Below are 19338 nucleotides of genomic sequence, written 5' to 3' on the forward strand. Positions count from 1 at the left end.
TCATCAACAAGGCATTTGCGCCCACAGAACTGCCGCTCACTGGATATTTCCTCTTTGTCGGAGCATTCTCTGTAAACCCTAGAGATGGTTGTGCGAGAATATCCCAGTAGATCAGCAGTTTCTGAAATACTCAGAGCAGCCCGTCTGTCAGCAACAACCATGCCACTTTCAGCGTCACTTAAATCGCCTTTATTCCCCATTCTAATGCTCGCTTTCAACTGCAGCAGATCCTCTTTACCATGTCTACATGCATAAATGCAGTGAGCTGCTGCCATGCGATTGGCTGATTAGAAATTTGCATTAACAAGCAGCTGAACAGTGTACCTAATAAAGTGGCCGGTGAGTATATATACAAAAATACACGTGAATTTCCTATATCTTTCAATATTTATTCATTTATTTATGCTTTTGAATTGCATTGTGGGACTTTGATCCTTTCTCCACTATTATTAGATGTCGAAATGTTTAAAAAAGTGACTTTTATTGACATTTTTAATAGTTTGAAGTGATCATTCCGTGCATTGGTGTTGTAAATAAAGTAGAAAGACCAGGTAATAAACTGTCAGTACTTAAGTGCAAACTACAAAAGTGTCAATAAAATCACTTTGTTAAACTGCAGAGTTGTAATTTCAACTTTAAAAATCTTTGTATTAGAGACATTGCATAAATAAATGTGAAATTTGGTCACAAATATGAATAAATAAGTTCATTTTTTATGATTAAAGGTAGAAATACTAATCAAAGGCTTTGCATAATGTAGAATTTAATCAAAAAATATTATATATTCATTAATTTATTCATTTTTCCTCAGCTTAGTCCCTTTATTTATTAGGGGTCGCCACAGCGGAATGAACCGCCAACTCATCCAGCATATGTTTTACCCAGCGGATGCCCTTCCATACACACACACACTCATACACTACAGCCAATTTAGTTGATCAATTCCCTTATAGTGCATGTGTTTGGACTGTGAGGGACCCCGGAGCGCCCAAAGGAAACCCACGCCAACACGGGGAGAACATGCAAACTCCACACAGAAACACCAACTGACCCAGCCGGGACTCGAACCAGTGATCTTGCTGTAAGGCGACAGTGCTAACCATTGAGCCAGTGTGTCGCTCAATATGAAATATATTTCAGTAAATAAATCAGTATACTAAATAATTCAATGATTCTATCTAAAACAAATGTTTTATTTACACAACGTGTGTCACTAAATATGAATTATATATAAATAAAAATATATCAAATGCATATTTTTATATTATATTATGTATTTATTTTATGTTATAATTATTTTACATTGTATATACTTCTTAACCCATGTGTTGGGTTTGTCCATTTAACAACCCTACATTAATACAGTGTACTGGAATATGGTGTAATTACTACTATGGAAGTCAATGGTTACAGGTTTTCAGCATTTTTCAGAATATCGTCTTTTGTGTTTAACAGAAGAAAGAAACTCATAAAGGTTTGCAACCACTTGAGAGTAAGTAAATAGTGAGTAAATGTTCATATTTAGGTGAGCTGTCCCTTTAAGAGGGTTTGTATTCCAACAAGTGTTGCTGCCGGGATGCGCTCGCTCCAACCAACACTCCACTGATTACTACAGCGCTCAGCTCAGAGGACTGAGGAGAGAGAATCTGAATCCACACTGAAGAAAACAACATCACAGGTGCACACAGGAGGAGAATCAACACAGAAGCACGCGCAAAATTGCTGGAAATCAGCACAGAAGCACGCGCACGTTGTTGGAGCGGAATTGCGCGCACTAGAAATTGGCACTCTTTATTTTGAACGCAAAAACCAGAAGACATGCGCATCCAGGGGGGTGTCGATGAAAAGTTAATTCTCGCGTACTAAAACAAGACAGATTGATTAGAGGAAAGTGACCGCATCACGCAGCGAATTACGGACAGTTTGTGAATAAAAGTGACCGCATTACGCAGCGCATTAATCACGCGTCGCGCCAAATCGATTACTAAAAATATTTATATATAATAATAAGGATGTCGAGGAAAAAAGCGCTGAAGGGGAAGGGCAGTTCAAACACACCGAATTCATCTCCGAGCGCTGAAAAAGAGAAGGGGAAAAAAGTGTCGAGCCAGGCGAACGGAGTGGTTCATCCCAGCCGGCCATCTCTCAGCAACAGCGGGGAGTTCTACGACATCGCATTCAAGGTACACAAGGCTAAATGGCAAGCCGGGTTCACATTCATTCTGCTCATTTGTGTTTCTGGTTGATAGCTTTATATTCGCGCATTCGTTCAATGACTACTCTTGACACGCTCCCTATTGTTTAGCATTGAGTATTTGGTCTGAAATCACATGCAAAGTGACTTCAACACAACATCAGCACTGTTTATTTGATTTAATTAATTAATTAATTGATATTTAGAATTTGCAATTTTCTGAAAATTTATTATTAAGGAGAAAGTCTGAATGTAAAACCAACTTTACCTCAGTTTTTGTTTATAGTGCTTGTACTCTCTGACACACGCTACAGACCATTTTGAGGCATGTAAACAATAACAATCGTACATTTTAGATTTCCATAGCGTCCAAAAAAAGTACCACATATTGATAAATAATGTTACGATTGGTGCCATAACATCAAGTTATGATGATCGAATCGCCTCTTGTTACAGAAAAATGAAATAGTATGAGCCAATGACATCACCACAATGAAATTGTCAATAGCAACTTATATTTATTTTCGGCTTAGTGCCTTTATTAATTTGGGGTCGCCACAGCGGAATGAACCGCCAACTTATCCAGCATATGTTTGCTGCAGTCCATCACTGGGAAACATCCACTCACATGCATTCACACACTCTAAGGGCAATTTAGCTTACCCAATTCACCTGTACCACATGTGTTCGCACTGTGGGGGAAACCGGAGCACCCAGAGGAAACCCACATCAACACGGGGAGAACATGCAAACTCCACACAGAACCACCAACTGAGCCGAGACTCGAACCAGCGACCTTCTTGCTGTGAGGCGATTGTGCTACCCACTGAGCCACTTTGCCGCCCTAGCAATTTATATTCAGATTGAAATTGGCATGGGAGATATTTCATATGTATTGCCAAAACTTACACTGAAACAACACTGTAAAACAGATGACATAGTGACAGAAAAAACAAACAACACAAACAATAATTGGCAGTAATAAATGCTACAAAAGTGTATGGATGTTTCCCAGTGATGGGTTGCAGCCGGAAGGGCATCCACTGTGTAAAATGGTTCATTCCGCTTTGGCGACCTCAGATTAATAAAGGGACTAAGCCGGAAAGAAAATGAATGAAAAATGGGTAGCACTGTTGCCTCACAGCAAGAAGGTCTCTGGTTCGAGCCTTGGCTGGGTCAGTTGGTGTTTCTGTGGCGTTTCTAAAAAAAAAAAAAATAATTATATATATATATAATTTTAAATGTATATTTATTTACTTATTTATTTATTTATTCATTTTTTTGTAATTTCAGTAGTATATCTTAATTAAATTTTTATTTTAACAATAAATATTTAATATAATATGTTCATATTTTTTATATTAATATTTTTTGACACAAGTTCTCAATCATTGCTGTAGTAATGCTTACTCTCCTATTTAATTCTTAATAATGTTTATTCCTTTAATCATTAGACTACTTAAGACAAATATCCGACAAACAGCATCTGAGTAATGTCTTTAGCTGTGGGAATCATAGTATAAATGGAAGATATTGACCCCAGTCTGTTGAAATAATGGTGTTCGTTATTTGATAATAATTCAGTGAGCTTTTGTCAATTAGTCCTTAAATATGCGACTTGGAGCTTGAGCTCCACACTTGCATTTTATAATATGAAAAGATGTTTTCAGCAAAAAAATAATAAATAAATAATAATAATAATAATGAAGAGAAAAAATATATAAATATAAGATACAAATATATAAATAAATAAGAATATAAATTAACAAATAAAATATAAAAATTAATACATGAATAAACAAATAAATAAAAATATATAAATAAATGCATAAATAAACAAACAAATAAATAAATAATATATGAATAAATACATTAATTAATAAATAAACAAGCCAATAAATAAATGCATAAATAATATATAAATAAATTCATGGATAAACAAACAAAAATATAATATATAAATAAATATATGAATAAAAAATAAACAAGCCAATGAATAAATGAATAAATAATATACAAGTACATGAATGAACAAACAAATAAATAAAAAATATCAATAAATAGATAAATAAACAAACAAACAAATAAATAATATATAAATAAACACATGAATGAATAAACAAACAAGCCAATAAATAAATAAATAAATAAATAAATAATATCTAATAAATACAAGAATAAATAATTAAACAAAAAACAAACAAACAAACAAATAAATAAACGAATAAATAAATAAAATCTAAATAAATACAAGAATTAATAATTAAACAAAAAACAATCAATCAAACAAACAAACAAATAAATAAATAAATAAAAAAATAAAAAAATAAATAAAAAAATAAATAAATGGTCTAATTAATAATAATTAAAGTTTAGCAGTACATAAAAATTCCATCTCACATCTTTGGTTTGTATCATTAAATGGTCATCTTTGACTGAACCATGCAGTTCAGTTTTAAAGTAAAGTTAAATGGGCTTGCCATACACCTGCATGTGTGAATGTAAATATCTGTCCAGCATAAACCTGACATCCGTGTTAAATAATCAATATTTCATATCTCAAATAATCCAATGCAACTTTACTCTGCGTGGAGTTTGCGCCTGTTATTTATGCTCCAGCAATAATTAGAAACAATGCAATACTCTGCAGCTGCCCTATATGGAGCAGAATGATGCGCTGCTGGACTGAAGTAAAGCCTCTAATTGAACAGCTGTGTCAACACTGATAAGCAGAGCACAGCAACTGGGTTATTCAGAAGGACCCCAGAACGCTCACTTACAAGCATTCGACACCGACTACACTCTCAGGCTGCGTACTAAAGGTGTTTTTGAGCTTTGCATATTTAAGATGACATGTTGAGAAGAAAAAATATAGGAAGTACTGTAGGAAAATGACATTTAATCCTTTAAATATCCTCTGAGAAATATTTGAAAAATAATAAATATTGCACAGGAGGGCGAATAACTTTGCCCTCAACTGTACATGACAGTTCATGTGCATTTAAAGCCAATATGTGATCCTCAAAATGAGTCTTTTTTTTGATATTTCAGTTAGGATTAAAATGCAAAACCCAAAAGCTATAGTGCAATGTTTAGTTTATTCATTTTAATAAATACACTCACCGGCCACTTTATTAGGTACACCTTACTAGTACCAGGTTGGACCCCGTTCTTGCCTTCAGAACTGCCTTCATCCTTCATGGCATAGATTCAACAAGATACTGCAAATGTTTTTGAGAGATTTTGCCTAAATGCACTGAGTTGCTGCCTTGTGATTGGCTGACTAGAAATTTGTGTTAACGAGCAGCTGTACCTAATAAAGTGGCCAGTGAGTGTATTTGTGATCATTCCTGTATAAGCATATTTTACTGCAGTATAGTACAGTAGTACTTTATTATGTTAGTCAATCAAGATGTTTTTATCCACTCTAAGAAATGCAGGGTTGTTTTAATCCTATGTTGGGTCAAATAATTCATTCGTTCATTCATTTTCAAGTTTTCATCCGGGTGCTCTGGTTTCCCCCACAGTCCAAACACATGCGCTATAGGGGAATTGATCAACTAAATTGGCCATAGTGTAAGAGTGTATGTGAGAGAATGAGTATGTATGGATGTTTCCCAGTACTGGGTTGCAGCTGGAAGGGCATCCGCTGTGTAAAACATATGCTGGAATAGTTGGCGGTTCATTCTGCTGTGGCGACCGCTGATGAATAAAGGGACTAAGCTGAAGGAAGATGAATAAGTTAAAACCATGGGTTTAAATGCATTTTAAAGCTCAGTTCTTAATTACAAAATGTTTTCAAATTAAATCAGTAAATTAAATGTGCTGAAGAAAAGATGTCAAAGATAAGATATTGATGTCTGCACTGAATTAATGCTTATAAATGTGGAAAGAATAATAAATATAAGTTTATACACAAATAAGATATCAAAATATGGGTGAAATGATGTCATATATTTATTAAAATAATTAATCGACATATTTATTCAAATCAAATAATGATATTAAATTTGATTTTATTTAAAATAATGAAATAATTATGCAAATTTACATGACAATTAATGAGGTTAGACTGTGGTCCTATAAAAGAGCAAGTTATTATTTTTCGATATTTGATTTATGAGTAAATTGCAAACCCTAACAGTTATAGTGAACGTTAACATAGATAAATCAATATTGTAATGAGTGTAATTAGTAAATACATGAACTAATGCAACCTTATTATATAGTGTTATAAATTGACCTTATTCGATTTATTTATTAATTCCTTATTATAAAGTGATATAAATGTTCATACCTTCACGTCTTGGTTTTAATGGCTCTGAAGGGAACTGAAGAAGCCTAATAGTGAATATATTTAGATTCAAGTCAGACTTACAGGTTTAACAAAGCAAAATCCACCTCTTTGGGGAAAGGAAATCACAGGTTTAAAGTTTAAAGTGTGCAGTTTTGATCTAATCTCATCTCCAGCATATTCCTGCCTTTAATCTTTCCAGCCTTGAGCGAGTCTTTCTTTTCTATCAGATGGAGAGGCGAGAGCTTGTTTGTGTGTTTATAGAAGAAATGGGACTATAGAGTGTGTTTTTCTCCATCTTGAACGTGTGTGTGTGTGTGTGTGTGTTTCTGCAGGTGATGCTGGTCGGAGACTCTGGAGTGGGGAAAACCTGTCTGCTGGTTCGCTTTAAAGATGGAGCATTTCTGGCCGGAAGCTTCATCTCAACTGTTGGCATAGACTTCAGGGTGAGTACAGAACAGTAACATGCATTTCATCAGCTTTAGAGCTCATAGGTGTTGCTTATTTTAATAGCGTACCTATTATGCCCCTTTTAACAAGAGGTAAATAAGTCTCTGATGTCTCAAGAGAGTGTGTGTGTGAAGTTTTAGCACAAAATACCACGCAGATAATGTTTTCTAGCTCTTTGAAACTGACCCTTTTAGGCTTTAAATAATAATTGTGGCGTTTTGGTGACTGTCACTTTAAATTCAAATGAGATTGTGCTCATTTTATAAGAAGGCGGAGCTACAGATGCCTGTGCGTCAGCATAGTGGCAGATTTAAAACAGGACTAACGTTATCTGTAACGTCATCCTCAATTTCTAAAATTAATCATCTCAGAAATTATCAGAAAGGCTATTCTAGAGTTTAGGAGCCATATATGAAAACACTCGACCTCCTTTAGTAGACTTTGTTATTCTGGGTACCACCAGAAGCCCTGAGTTTCAGATCTTAAAAAGCATGTTGGATTGTAGCGAGGCAGAAGATTGGTTACTTGAACAATAGTCAGACTATTTAAAGTCTTATAGGTAAGATGCAATGTTTTATTTATTTATAGAGGATGCTGGGAAACCAGCAAACAGAGCATGGCAGTAATCTAATCTAGAGCTCATAAAAGCATAATCTAGGTATATAGGTAGCATTTTCCTTAGCTTAGCGATGTTTCTAAGATGAAAGAAAGCTGTTTTGGGAAAGCTGTTTTAGAATAACAATAGTCAGACTATTTAAAGTCTTATAGGTAAGATGCTATGTTTTCTGAACATTACAGAACTTCACGGGCAGCCCGTTTATGGAAGATACAATTGTAGTGATGTGATTGAATTGTCTTGACCTTGTAAGATCTATGGAAGCTGTATTTTGCACTAACAAACGTTTATTTATAAAGGATGCTGGGAAACCAGCGAACAGAGCATGACAGTAATCTAATCTAGAGCTCATAAAAGCATGAACTAGCTATATAGATAGCATTTGTCTTAACTTAGCGATATTTCTAAGATAAAAGAAAGCTGTTTTGGGTCATATCCATGCAATCATTTTATGTTAGAGAAATATACACTCATTAATTTCTACAAAATGCATTAAAACAGGACTAACGTTATCTGTAATGTTATCCTCAATTTCTAAAATTAATCATCTCAGAAATTATCAGAAAGGCTATTCTAGAGTTTAGGAGCCATATATGAAAACGCTCGACCTCCTTTAGTAGACTTTGTTATTCTGGGTACCACCAGAAGCCCTGAGTTTCAGATCTTAAAAAGCATGTTGGATTGTAGCGAGGCAGAAGATTGGTTGTATGAACAATAGTCAGACTATTTAAAGTCTTATAGGTAAGATGCAATGTTTTATAAACAATACAGAACTTCACGGGCAGCTCGTTTATGGAAGATACAATTGAAGTGATGTGATTGAATTGTCTTGACCTGGTAAGATCTATGGCAGCTGTACTTTGCACTAACTAACGTTTATTTATAAAGGATGCTGGGAAACCAGCGAACAGAGCATGGCAGTAATCTAATCTAGAGCTCATAAAAGCATGAGCTAGCTATATAGATGAAAGAAAGCTGTTTTGGGTCATATCCATGCAATCATTTTATGTTAGAGAAATATACACTCATTAATTTCTACAAAATGCACACATTTTTATCATCCGGAGGAGGTTATAGTCTGTTATTGTTTCCAAGCAGTCTTCTACTGCATTAATCTCAGCAGGGCTCATTTAAATAAAAGTCAATTGCTTCATAAAATGACATAATGGCAGATAGTTCTGTCTTCATTTTCTCCGGCCTGATGAGCACTAACGGCTTGTGCTTCGCCACGCTGAAGCAACACATCATAATGCATTACATCTGGCAGTAAAATAGCCCATTTCTGTCTCTTTTCCGTCAATAAGAAGAATCCGTCATTATCTGCTGAAGCTCCTCAGGGCTTTTATTCTCAGTGCAGTTTTTAAGAGCACTACAGACACACGCTGAAGAGCGATTTGTGGTCCTGAAACAGCTGTGCATCTTCTTCTGCGCTCCTCCGTTTCTTCAGTGCAGCCGGCGGCAGTAAGAGCCCTTCACAACACCAGCACTTTATCATTTCTGTGCACTAATCTGGAGGACGGACTGACAGGCTTTGTGTTGGGTGTCAATCTGTAAGGTGAGCTAAGGGTTTCTGCGAAGGTCTTTTTCTTTTTTAGGTGGTCAAGGAAGAATGTGGCAGGTCTTTATTTAAAGGTTGTTCTGCTTTGAAAAGGTTTCAGCTTTAGTAGTATGCGGTTTAAAAAAATAGTACTTATTTACAGTTAAATGAAAATGTAGTTTAGTTCATAGTGAAATGCAAAGAAGCAGTTGAAATGCATCTGCATGTGAATGCTATTAGATTCAGAGTCTCTTAAATCCCCTTTCTTCCCCATTCTGATGCTCACTTTGAACTGCAGCAGATCGTCTTGATCATGTCTAAATGCCGAAATGCATTGATATACATATATTTATGTATGTGTATATATATATATATATATATATATATATATATATATATATATATATATATATATATATATATATATATATATATGTATATATGTATATGTATATATGTATATGTATATATGTATATGTATATATGTATATATATGTATATAAATATATGTATATATATATGTATATATATGTGTATATATATATGTATGTATGTATGTATGTATGTATGTATGTATATATATATATATATATATATATATATATATATATATATATATATATATATATATATATAATGTATGTGTATATATATATATATATATATATATATATATATATATATATATATATATATATATATAATGTATGTGTATATATATATATATATATATATATATATATATATATATATATATATATATATATATATATATATATATATATATATATATATATATGTATATATGTGTGTGTGTGTGTGTGTGTGTGTATATATAATTAATAATCCTGTTGAAATATCGTTAATAACTACTTTGGGATGTGTTGACAAACATTATACTGTATGTTTTATGCAGGCGGTTCATTCCGCTGTGGCGACCCCAGATTAATAAAGGGACGAAGCAGAAAAGAAAATGAATGAATGTTATGCATTTCAATATATTTGTAATTGCATTAGCTGTAATTTAGTACACTGAATTCCATGCATATGTCAAACAGGTTTCTTGCTTGCACACATACAGAAGCTAGACTTTGTCTTTGGCTGAGCCAGAAATGGAGTTGTGGGATCTACATGAAGCATTTAGTGGAGGTTGCGCTCAGCAAACAGAGATTCGGAGCGAGACTTAGTGCTGTAATTGAGCTGTTTCATCTGTAATCCCTGTTATCCGCTAACACTCCGACTGCCGAGCACACAGCTTTAGACCTGAGATCTGTTTCACCCCAAAAATCTGCAAGTATCCATTGCACAAATAATAAAAGTCTGAGCTGAATTTGAGTTTAGAGACTCATTACTGCATTTTGATGGAGTGCAATTAGTTGAACAAGTAGTGGAGTACTTTAAATACAATGTACATATGTATAATCACATGCAGTAACCCTAAATTAACCACATGTGTTGGTAATTAATGTACATAAATATGTGCAGCCAAATGCGCCTTTAAAGCATGACAATATTAAAATAATAATAGTTTCCTTTCCAAATGCATTAAATTAGTGATTAAATAATATATTTTATACATTATATATATATATATATATATATATATATATATATATATATATATATATATATATATATATATATATATATATATATATATATATATATATATATATATATATATATATATATATATATATATATATATATATATATATATATATATATATATATATTTATTTATATATATATATATATATATATATATATATATATATATATATATATATATATATATATAAAAACAATATGTATAAATTAGTAAGGTCATTAAGTTCAAACTCCAGCCATGTGTGGTTTTTCCTACAGTATTATAGATTCTGGTCTGTCCCCAGTGACTGATAGTCCCGGCCTTTTCCAGGATTTAATCTGAGCATTCGTGCTGTGTGAATGTATTCATAAAAGCGCACCGATGTCAGAGCTGTAGGTGTGGGACGGCTCATTTGCATGCAAACGGTACTGGAGGAATGCTTTCACACCACTCCGGTGCATTCTCTAGTGGTGTTCATGCATTACTGTACTGGAGTTGTGCTTTCTGATTGCTTACCAGACTGGCAGAGAAACTGACGGTGTTTTTTCCCCTCAGTGTTGAGTTGCATTGAAGTGCAGTGCATCTATTTGATTGAAAAAAAGTCTCTGGAGAGTCTAGATTATGAAATCACTCCTCTAGTTCTACATTAAAAGTATATTGTAATATGGTTTGCTGCAAATAAGATAGTATGCTTAGCTGGCAATGAGCTCTACACTGTAAAAAAAAATGCTCACAACTCATTCATGTTGTCTCACTACAAATTAAGTTAACATGACTAAGTAGGTTAACATAAAGGAATTACTGTAAACATGCTACACCATGTTAACACTTCTAAAACAATGTGGCAGTGTGCTAAATATTGTATAAACATGCTATAACATGCTACAACTTGGCTGCAGTGTGCTAAATACGTTATAAACATGCTATAAATATGCTACAACCTGTTATCGCTTTTAAAACATGGTAGCAGTTTGCTACATATGTTATAAACATGCTGTAAACATGCTACAACATGTTATCATTTCAAAAACATGGTAGCAGCGAGCTAAACATGTTATAAACATGCTATAAACATGCTACAGCATGTTATCATTTCAAAAACATGGTAGCAGCTTGCTAAACATGTTATAAACATGCTGCAACATGTTATCATTTCTTAAACATGGTAGAAGTTTGCTACATATGTTATAAACAGGCTATAAACATGCTACAACATGTTATAATTTCTAAAACATGGTAGCAGCTTGCTAAACATGTTATAAATATGCTATAAACATGCTACAGCGTGTTATAGATTATACAACATGGTAGCAGTGTCCTAAATATGTTTTAAACATGCTATAAATAGGCTCCAACATGTTATCATTTAAAAAACATGGTAGCAGCTTGTTAAACATGTTATAAACATGCTATAAATATGCTACAGCATGTTATAATTTCTAAAACATGGTAGCAGCTTGTTAAACAGGTTATAAACATGGTATAAACATGCTACAGCGTGTTATATATTCTACAACATGGTAGCAGCGTGCTAAACATGTTATAAACATGCTATAAACATGCTACAACATGTTATCATTTCTAAAAACTGTAGCAGCTTGTTAAACAGGTTATAAACATGGTATAAACATGCTACAGCGTGTTATATATTCTACAACATGGTAGCAGCGTGCTAAACATGTTATAAACATGCTATAAACATGCTTCAACATGTTATCATTTCTAAAACATGGTAGCAGCTTGTTAAACATGTTATAAACATGGTATAAACATGCTACAGCGTGTTATATATTCTACAACATGGTAGCAGCTTGCTAAACATGTTATAAACATGCTATAAACCTGCTGCAACATGTTATCATTTCTAAAACATGGTAGCAGCTTGCTAAACATGTTATAAACATGCTATAAACATGCTACAACAAGTTATCATTATCATATAACATGGTAGCAGTGTGCTAAATGTTTATAAACATGTTATAGGCATGTTTTTTTAAGCTGGCAGCTGAGTTTGTGTTGACTAACAAGTTGATTGTTCTTTGTGGTCAGCTAATGGCTTTTACAGTCTATTTCACATTAGTTTTCTTTCCAGAATAATAAAACAGAGGATGCATTAACTGAAAATTATTTATATGAAAACACTTCACTGATAATTATGTGCTTTTGTCATTTTGACAAATAGAAAATTAAGCTATCTGCTCTATTGTGTGTGTTTTTCTACTTCAGAACCATTTACACTTGCTAAAAAGAGCATAAAACAGCACAAAAGAAATACACTGTGCTTATTAGTCATGGCATAGTCTTGTCTTAATGCATTTCCAAAGCAGTTCAAGCAAAATATCAGGATGATGCAAAGCCTTTATTTAATTGGTAAAGTGAACCCTGACTGCAATATAATGCATTTTGGATAAATCTATGAAAGAAGATTCTTAGGTTCTTCTGATTATTTAATAATTTGACTTGTTTTTACAAAAAAAAAAAAAAAATGAGGCTGTAAAAAAATCAGGTTGTAAGATATCTTGTGTTGTGACTACTCAAAAACATAACCATATTCATGCATTAATATTTTTTTTATATTTTTTGAATACTAAAAATAAAGTAAAAAAAACAAAAACAAGAAATGTTTATGAATTAATAATTAAAAATTCAAATTAAAAATTAAAAAAAAAATCCAAAAAGACCTAAATATATGCAAATATATTTTATTATCAAAAAGTCAAGAAGAAATCAAGAAGTGTTTTAAAGACAAATACAAAATACAGTCTTGTTTTGAGAAGTTATGAGTAAAGATGTGAGTTTTTCCTTAAAAAATAATCGTATATTATATTTTTTGGCAGATTATTTAGCTTGTTTTTGGAAAAATTCACTTAATTTTGACCCAATATTTCTCAAAACAAGACCATATTTTTTTGCTTGTCTAGAAAACCATTGCTAATTTAAGAGTTTTGAGATATTTGGACTAGAAATGAAACAAAAACTAAAAGTAAGAAAAGCTGTTTTTGCAGAACAGAGAGCCTACGCAAACATTTGTCATATAGATGGAGCTATAACTGATATTCTCTCTGTATTTCTGCCACAGAAATGACCTTGGCTCATAATGCAGGCTGTATAAAGAGTGTTATGACTTTCTGGCCTGTCTTTATTCTCTCCTGACGCAGCATTTTCCATTAAATCAATCTCTAAATTCAGTTTATGTGCGTTATTCACACGTTTTCTGACTCTAGAATTGCGGGCACATTTTGCATCTCTAAGATAAAGCTATTATTTATATATCAAAACTTTCTCCAGAAGAAAAAATATTATCAGTCATACTGTGAAAAAGTCCTGAATATGTCATTTGGGAAATACTTAAAAAAAGGGGGCTTAATAATTCTGATTTCAACCATATATATATATGTATATATATATATATATATATATATATATATATATATATATATATATATATATATATATATATATATATATATATATATATATATATATGGTTGAAATCAGAATTATTAAGCCCCCTTTTTTTAAGTATATATATATATATACAGTTATATTATTAATTATCAAATAATATTTATTTAATACTGTCAGGAGACTTAAAAATTATTTTTAAATGTGCTTTTTGCCATTAATACCATGATAATAGTAAAAAAAATATTGTATTATTGGCAAGTTAGTTTTAACTCAAATGTGTATCATGAATATAGCAGAATTTAGTATTTTTCTTGCTTTGCAAACAATCACTTTAGTGATATTTATGTTAATACCTTTAAATAATGTTCTGCATTGTATTTAATTTTAGGTTTAAACTATTTCATTAATAATGCATTTTAAATAATTGTATTAACATTTTTCTGAAGATATTAAGTGTTAAAAATAATGTAAATTTGTCAAATTTATATGTAAAAACACAATTAATTATATATTATTTTAAAAATTCCTTTGAAAATCCTTTTAAAACACACTTTTCACTATTAATACCATGATCAACAGTGACAAATAAAAGGTGTAATTATTAGCAATTATTTTTAAATTAAATTGTGTATCATGATTAAAGCAGAATTGGGGATTTTTCTAGCTGCAACATTTGAGCTTTTATTTGTTCGTTTTCTCAGAAAACTTAGTTAACATCTTTATTTTGTGACTGGAATTGCATTTAACTCATTGAGTCGTACAATATAATGATGTCTATTTGTCACACAGACAACGAGACTCCAATCTGCCCACTGTAGATTTAATTGTCTTATTTTTTTTTTTCAAAATAACTTGCTGAGCATAATGACAAAAGGCGAAATAAAAGGATAAATCACAGCACATTTTCATGCTTCAAATCGCCGAGCACTTGTTGTTGGTAAATCTGACAAGCTGTGCTCTCATTTAACGCTGTTGTATTCAGGCTCTTACAGTCAGAACAATTATCTACAAGCAGCTCTTCAGTCAAGAGCCTCTCAGTGCACAGACAAAAACAACAAAGAAATGCAGGCTTTAATGCATGCAGAAATACAGAAGTGCAGACACACACTTATATGCATAACAGGACATTTATAGTGATTTAAATCAATATAAGTGAGTAATACTGTGATATTTAAAATATTCTAAAATATTGTTATGCATTGTATTTAGCTTTTGCTATTTATACTCTATTTTTTTATTTATTGTGTAGATCTGCACATGAATGCAGAAGTGCATTCATCTCTTGGTGTGTATTGCTGTGCATGTGAAACACAAAAACTATTTAATGTAAAATTAAATGAATACATGCATAAGTATTTTAAAAACTGCTATTTCTGTGCCGCATTGCACATTTTTAGATTTATATTAAGGTACATAATTTATTCTGACTTTTTTCTGTTCATTTTTATTCTATATTCTGTGTGCAGTATGGCCTGCATGTGCTAAATTAAAAATAAATTATTCATTTCTGTCTATAATTATGCCATGCTTTGTAATATGCTGACAAATATGTTTTTTGAAATGAAAGTACATTAATATATTAATGACTAAATGTATTTATTATCCATTTTATTTAGTTTGATGTGTTAAAACAGCTACAAGTAAATAAAAAATCAATAATAGATTGAAACGTTAACAACAACAACAACAACAACAACAATAATAATAATAATAATAATAATAATCACAACAACAATAATAATAAAAACAAATTAAAAAAATTACTAAAATTTCTAATTAAAATTGAAATTAACCAAAACATCACAACTATATTTTGAAATAATAATAATAAAATAATAGTAATAATGACACTAATAATAATAATAATAATAATAATAATAATAATAATAATAATAATAATAATAATAAGTGTAATAATAAAAATACAGGAAAGCCAAATAATTACAAAACATATCTACATTTAACTGTATATTTAACAACAACAACAACAACAACAATAATAAAAAAATAACAATAAAAATAAAATAATAATAATAACAACAATATTAACTATACTAATAATAATAAAAGAAGAATAACATTAATAATAATAATATGAATAATAATTATAATCATAATAATCATTAAATTAATAATAATATTACTATTAATAAAATTGATACAAATAAAATTAATATAATAATTAAAGCAGATGAAATTATAATAATAATATAACAATAATATCAATGAAAATAATACAATATTAATAAAATTTATAATAATAAAAAATTATGATAATAATAACAACAATAAAATTTAAAATAAAATAATTAATATTAATAACAATAATAATAATTAGAATAATAATACAATTAATAATAATAATAATAATAATAAAAATAAAAACAGTAACATTTGTTATTATTATTTTTATTTTTTATTATTATTATTATTATTAATAATAATGACAATAATAATAATAATAATAATAAGAAGAAGAAGAACAACAACAATAATTATTATTAATAAATAACTAAAATATCTCAATATAAAATGAAAACAAAACATCATAACTACTATATCTTTAATAAATTCAAGATTTTAAATCTAAAACCAGCACATTTGATTGAACCCAGTCCAGATAAACTGTGTGTTCTTGTATGTTTTGATCATTTAAAACAATAAAGGCCTCAGTGTTTCTGTCCAGCTATTAGACCCCTGCTGAACTGTGTGTGTTTTCTCTGCAGTGTCCATCGATTTGCGCTCAGAGTTCTCCTTCTTTTTCTTGTTTCAGTGTTTGCATTATTTCGGATTTGTTTCTTACAGCATGTGTAGACCTTCAGATGCTGCTGTCGGCTTTCTAAAGTGATTTTCTCTGTGTGGGGAATCATAAATGCTCTTCAGCGGCTGATAAAGTGTTTAGATGGTCAGTTTCTGTCGTTCAGCTCACTGAAATAGAGCTCAGTGTGTTAAAGCAAACTGCTTTCGGTCATTGGACAGATTCACCTGGAGGAACAATATGACTGATCATCATTGCTGGACCGGTTGGCATTTCTGTGTGGAGTTTGCATGTTCTCCCCATGTTGGTGTGGGTTTCCTCCGGGTGCTCTCGGGTTTCCCCCACAGTCCAATCACATGGGCTATAGGGGAATTGATGAACTAAACTGGCTGTAGTTTATGAATGTGTGTGTGTGTGTACTTGTTTTGGTGACATATCAGGACACAAATCTGTATAATGACATGGGAATGACATGGGTATTACAAAAAGGAGGTGAAGTATGAGGACACTGGTGACGTCCTCATTTCTCAAAATGCTTATAAATCCTACAGGATGAGTTTAATCAGAGAGTAAAGCTGCACACTGACTCCTGTGATGGTTGGGTTTAAGGGCGGGGTGGGGACAATACAATATACGGTTTGGACAGTATAAAATGAATGGAAACCTATGTAAGGTCCCCACTTTTCACAAAAACAAACTTGTGTGTGTGTGAGAGAGAGAGAATGAGTGTGCAACCCAGTACCCAGTACTGGGTTGCATCTGAAAGGGCATCCGCTGTGTAAAAAAAAACATATGCTGGAATAGTTGGCGGTTCATTCCGCTGTGGCGACCGCTGATAAACCAGGGAAAATGAATGAATGAACATTTAACTTCTACAGTGCATCCTAGCATTAAAGGAAGGTGTGGCAGCAGAAATGGCTGGTTTAACTTTGAAAGAAGGTGGAAACGGCTCATGTGGCACTAAATTATGAGCCAGAACCCTTGAATTGGATTATAAGCGGGGGAAATGAAATGTGACAAAAGCGTGAAAGTGTTCATTTAGTGCAGATGAGAGTGTGTTTCTCTCTCCGGCAGTCTTTGTTCACGATGGCCATTATTTGACTGCCGTCTTTCATATTAATGGACTTCGGCAGCAACAACCTGATGGATGTTTAATGTGCTGCTAAGGGGAGTTTGGCTCTTGCTGAGCAAACCTGTGTGTATGATTGAGCTTGCTTATATGGTTTATGAGGACATGATATTGTATAATATTATGTTGTATTTAAGGCGACACAGTGGCTCAGTGGGTAAGCATTGTGGAATCACAGCAAGAAGGTTGCTGGTTCAAGCCTCGGCTGGGTCAGTTGGTGTTTCTGTGTGGAGTTTGCATGTTCTCCCCGTGTTGTTGTGGGTTTCCGCTGGGTGCTCCGGTTTCCCCCACAGTCCAAACACATGCGCTATAGGATGAACTAAATTGGTCTTAGTGGATAAGTGTGTGTGTGTGTGTGTGAATGAGTGTGTATGGGTGTTTCCCAGTACTGGGTTGCTGCTGGGAGGGCATCTACTGTGTAAAACATATGCTGGAATAGTTGGTGGTTCATTCCGCTGTGGCGACAACTGATAAATAAAGAGACCAAATGTTTGTGTGCATGTGTGTGTGTGTGTTTGTGCATATGTGTGTGTGCGTTCATATGTGTGCATGTGTGTGTGCTCGTCTGTTTACGTGTGCATATGAGTGTGAGTGCATGTGTGTGCATTTATGTGTGTGTGTATGCATGTGTGCGTGCATATTTGTGTGCATACCTGTGTGCATGTGTATGTGCATGCATGTGCATGTGCATTTTAGTGTGTGCATACAGCATGTGTGTGCGTGTGCATGTGTGTGCATATGCATGTGTGTGCGTATTGTGTGTATGCATATGTGCATATGTGTGTGTGCGTTCATATGTGTGCATGTGTGTGTGTGCATATGAGTGTGTGTGCATGTGTGTGCATATATGTGTGTGTGTGTGTATACATGTGTTTGTGCATATTTGTGTGTGTCTGCATACCTGTGTGCATGTTTGTGTGTGTACATGTGTGTATGTGCATATGTCTGTGTGTGTGCGCTCATATGTCTGTGAGTGTGTGCTTATGTGTGCGTGTGCATGTGTGTGCAAATGCATTGTGTGTATGTGTATGTGCATGTGCATTTTAGAGTGTGCATATGTGTGTGTGTGCATGTGTGTCTGTGTGTGCGCACATGTGTGGGTAAATGTGTGTATGTGTATATGTCTGTGTGCGTACTGTTCATTTGTGTGTGAGTGTGTTTGTTTGTTTATGCGTGTGCATTTATATGTGCATGTGTGTGCACATGTGTGCATGTGTGTGGGTAAATGTGTGTACGAGTTTATATGTGTGCGAGTGTGTTTGTGCGTGTGCATATGTATGCATGTATATATATATATATATGTGTGTATATATGTGTGTGTGTGTGTGTGTGTGTGTATGTATGTGTGTGCCAATCTGTGT

At 32.6% G+C, this 19338-nt stretch overlaps 1 protein-coding gene across 1 annotated transcript in view; it reads left to right on the plus strand.

The window, feature by feature from the left end:
- The first annotated feature begins 1601 nt into the window (after positions 1-1601).
- Positions 1602-19338, plus strand: part of rab26 (RAB26, member RAS oncogene family) — a 112059-nt gene continuing 94322 nt past the window's right edge. Inside the window, exons 1-2 of the mRNA XM_087275610.1 lie at positions 1602-2183; positions 6824-6934. Of these exons, the coding sequence (XP_087131736.1) occupies positions 2013-2183; positions 6824-6934 (282 nt within the window). The 5' untranslated portion in view covers positions 1602-2012. The remainder of the gene's footprint in view (positions 2184-6823; positions 6935-19338) is intronic.

Source organism: Danio rerio, chromosome 12 (genome assembly GCF_052040795.2).
Source record: "Danio rerio strain M-AB ecotype USA chromosome 12, GRCz13ab, whole genome shotgun sequence".
Classification (NCBI taxonomy): domain Eukaryota; kingdom Metazoa; phylum Chordata; class Actinopteri; order Cypriniformes; family Danionidae; genus Danio; species Danio rerio.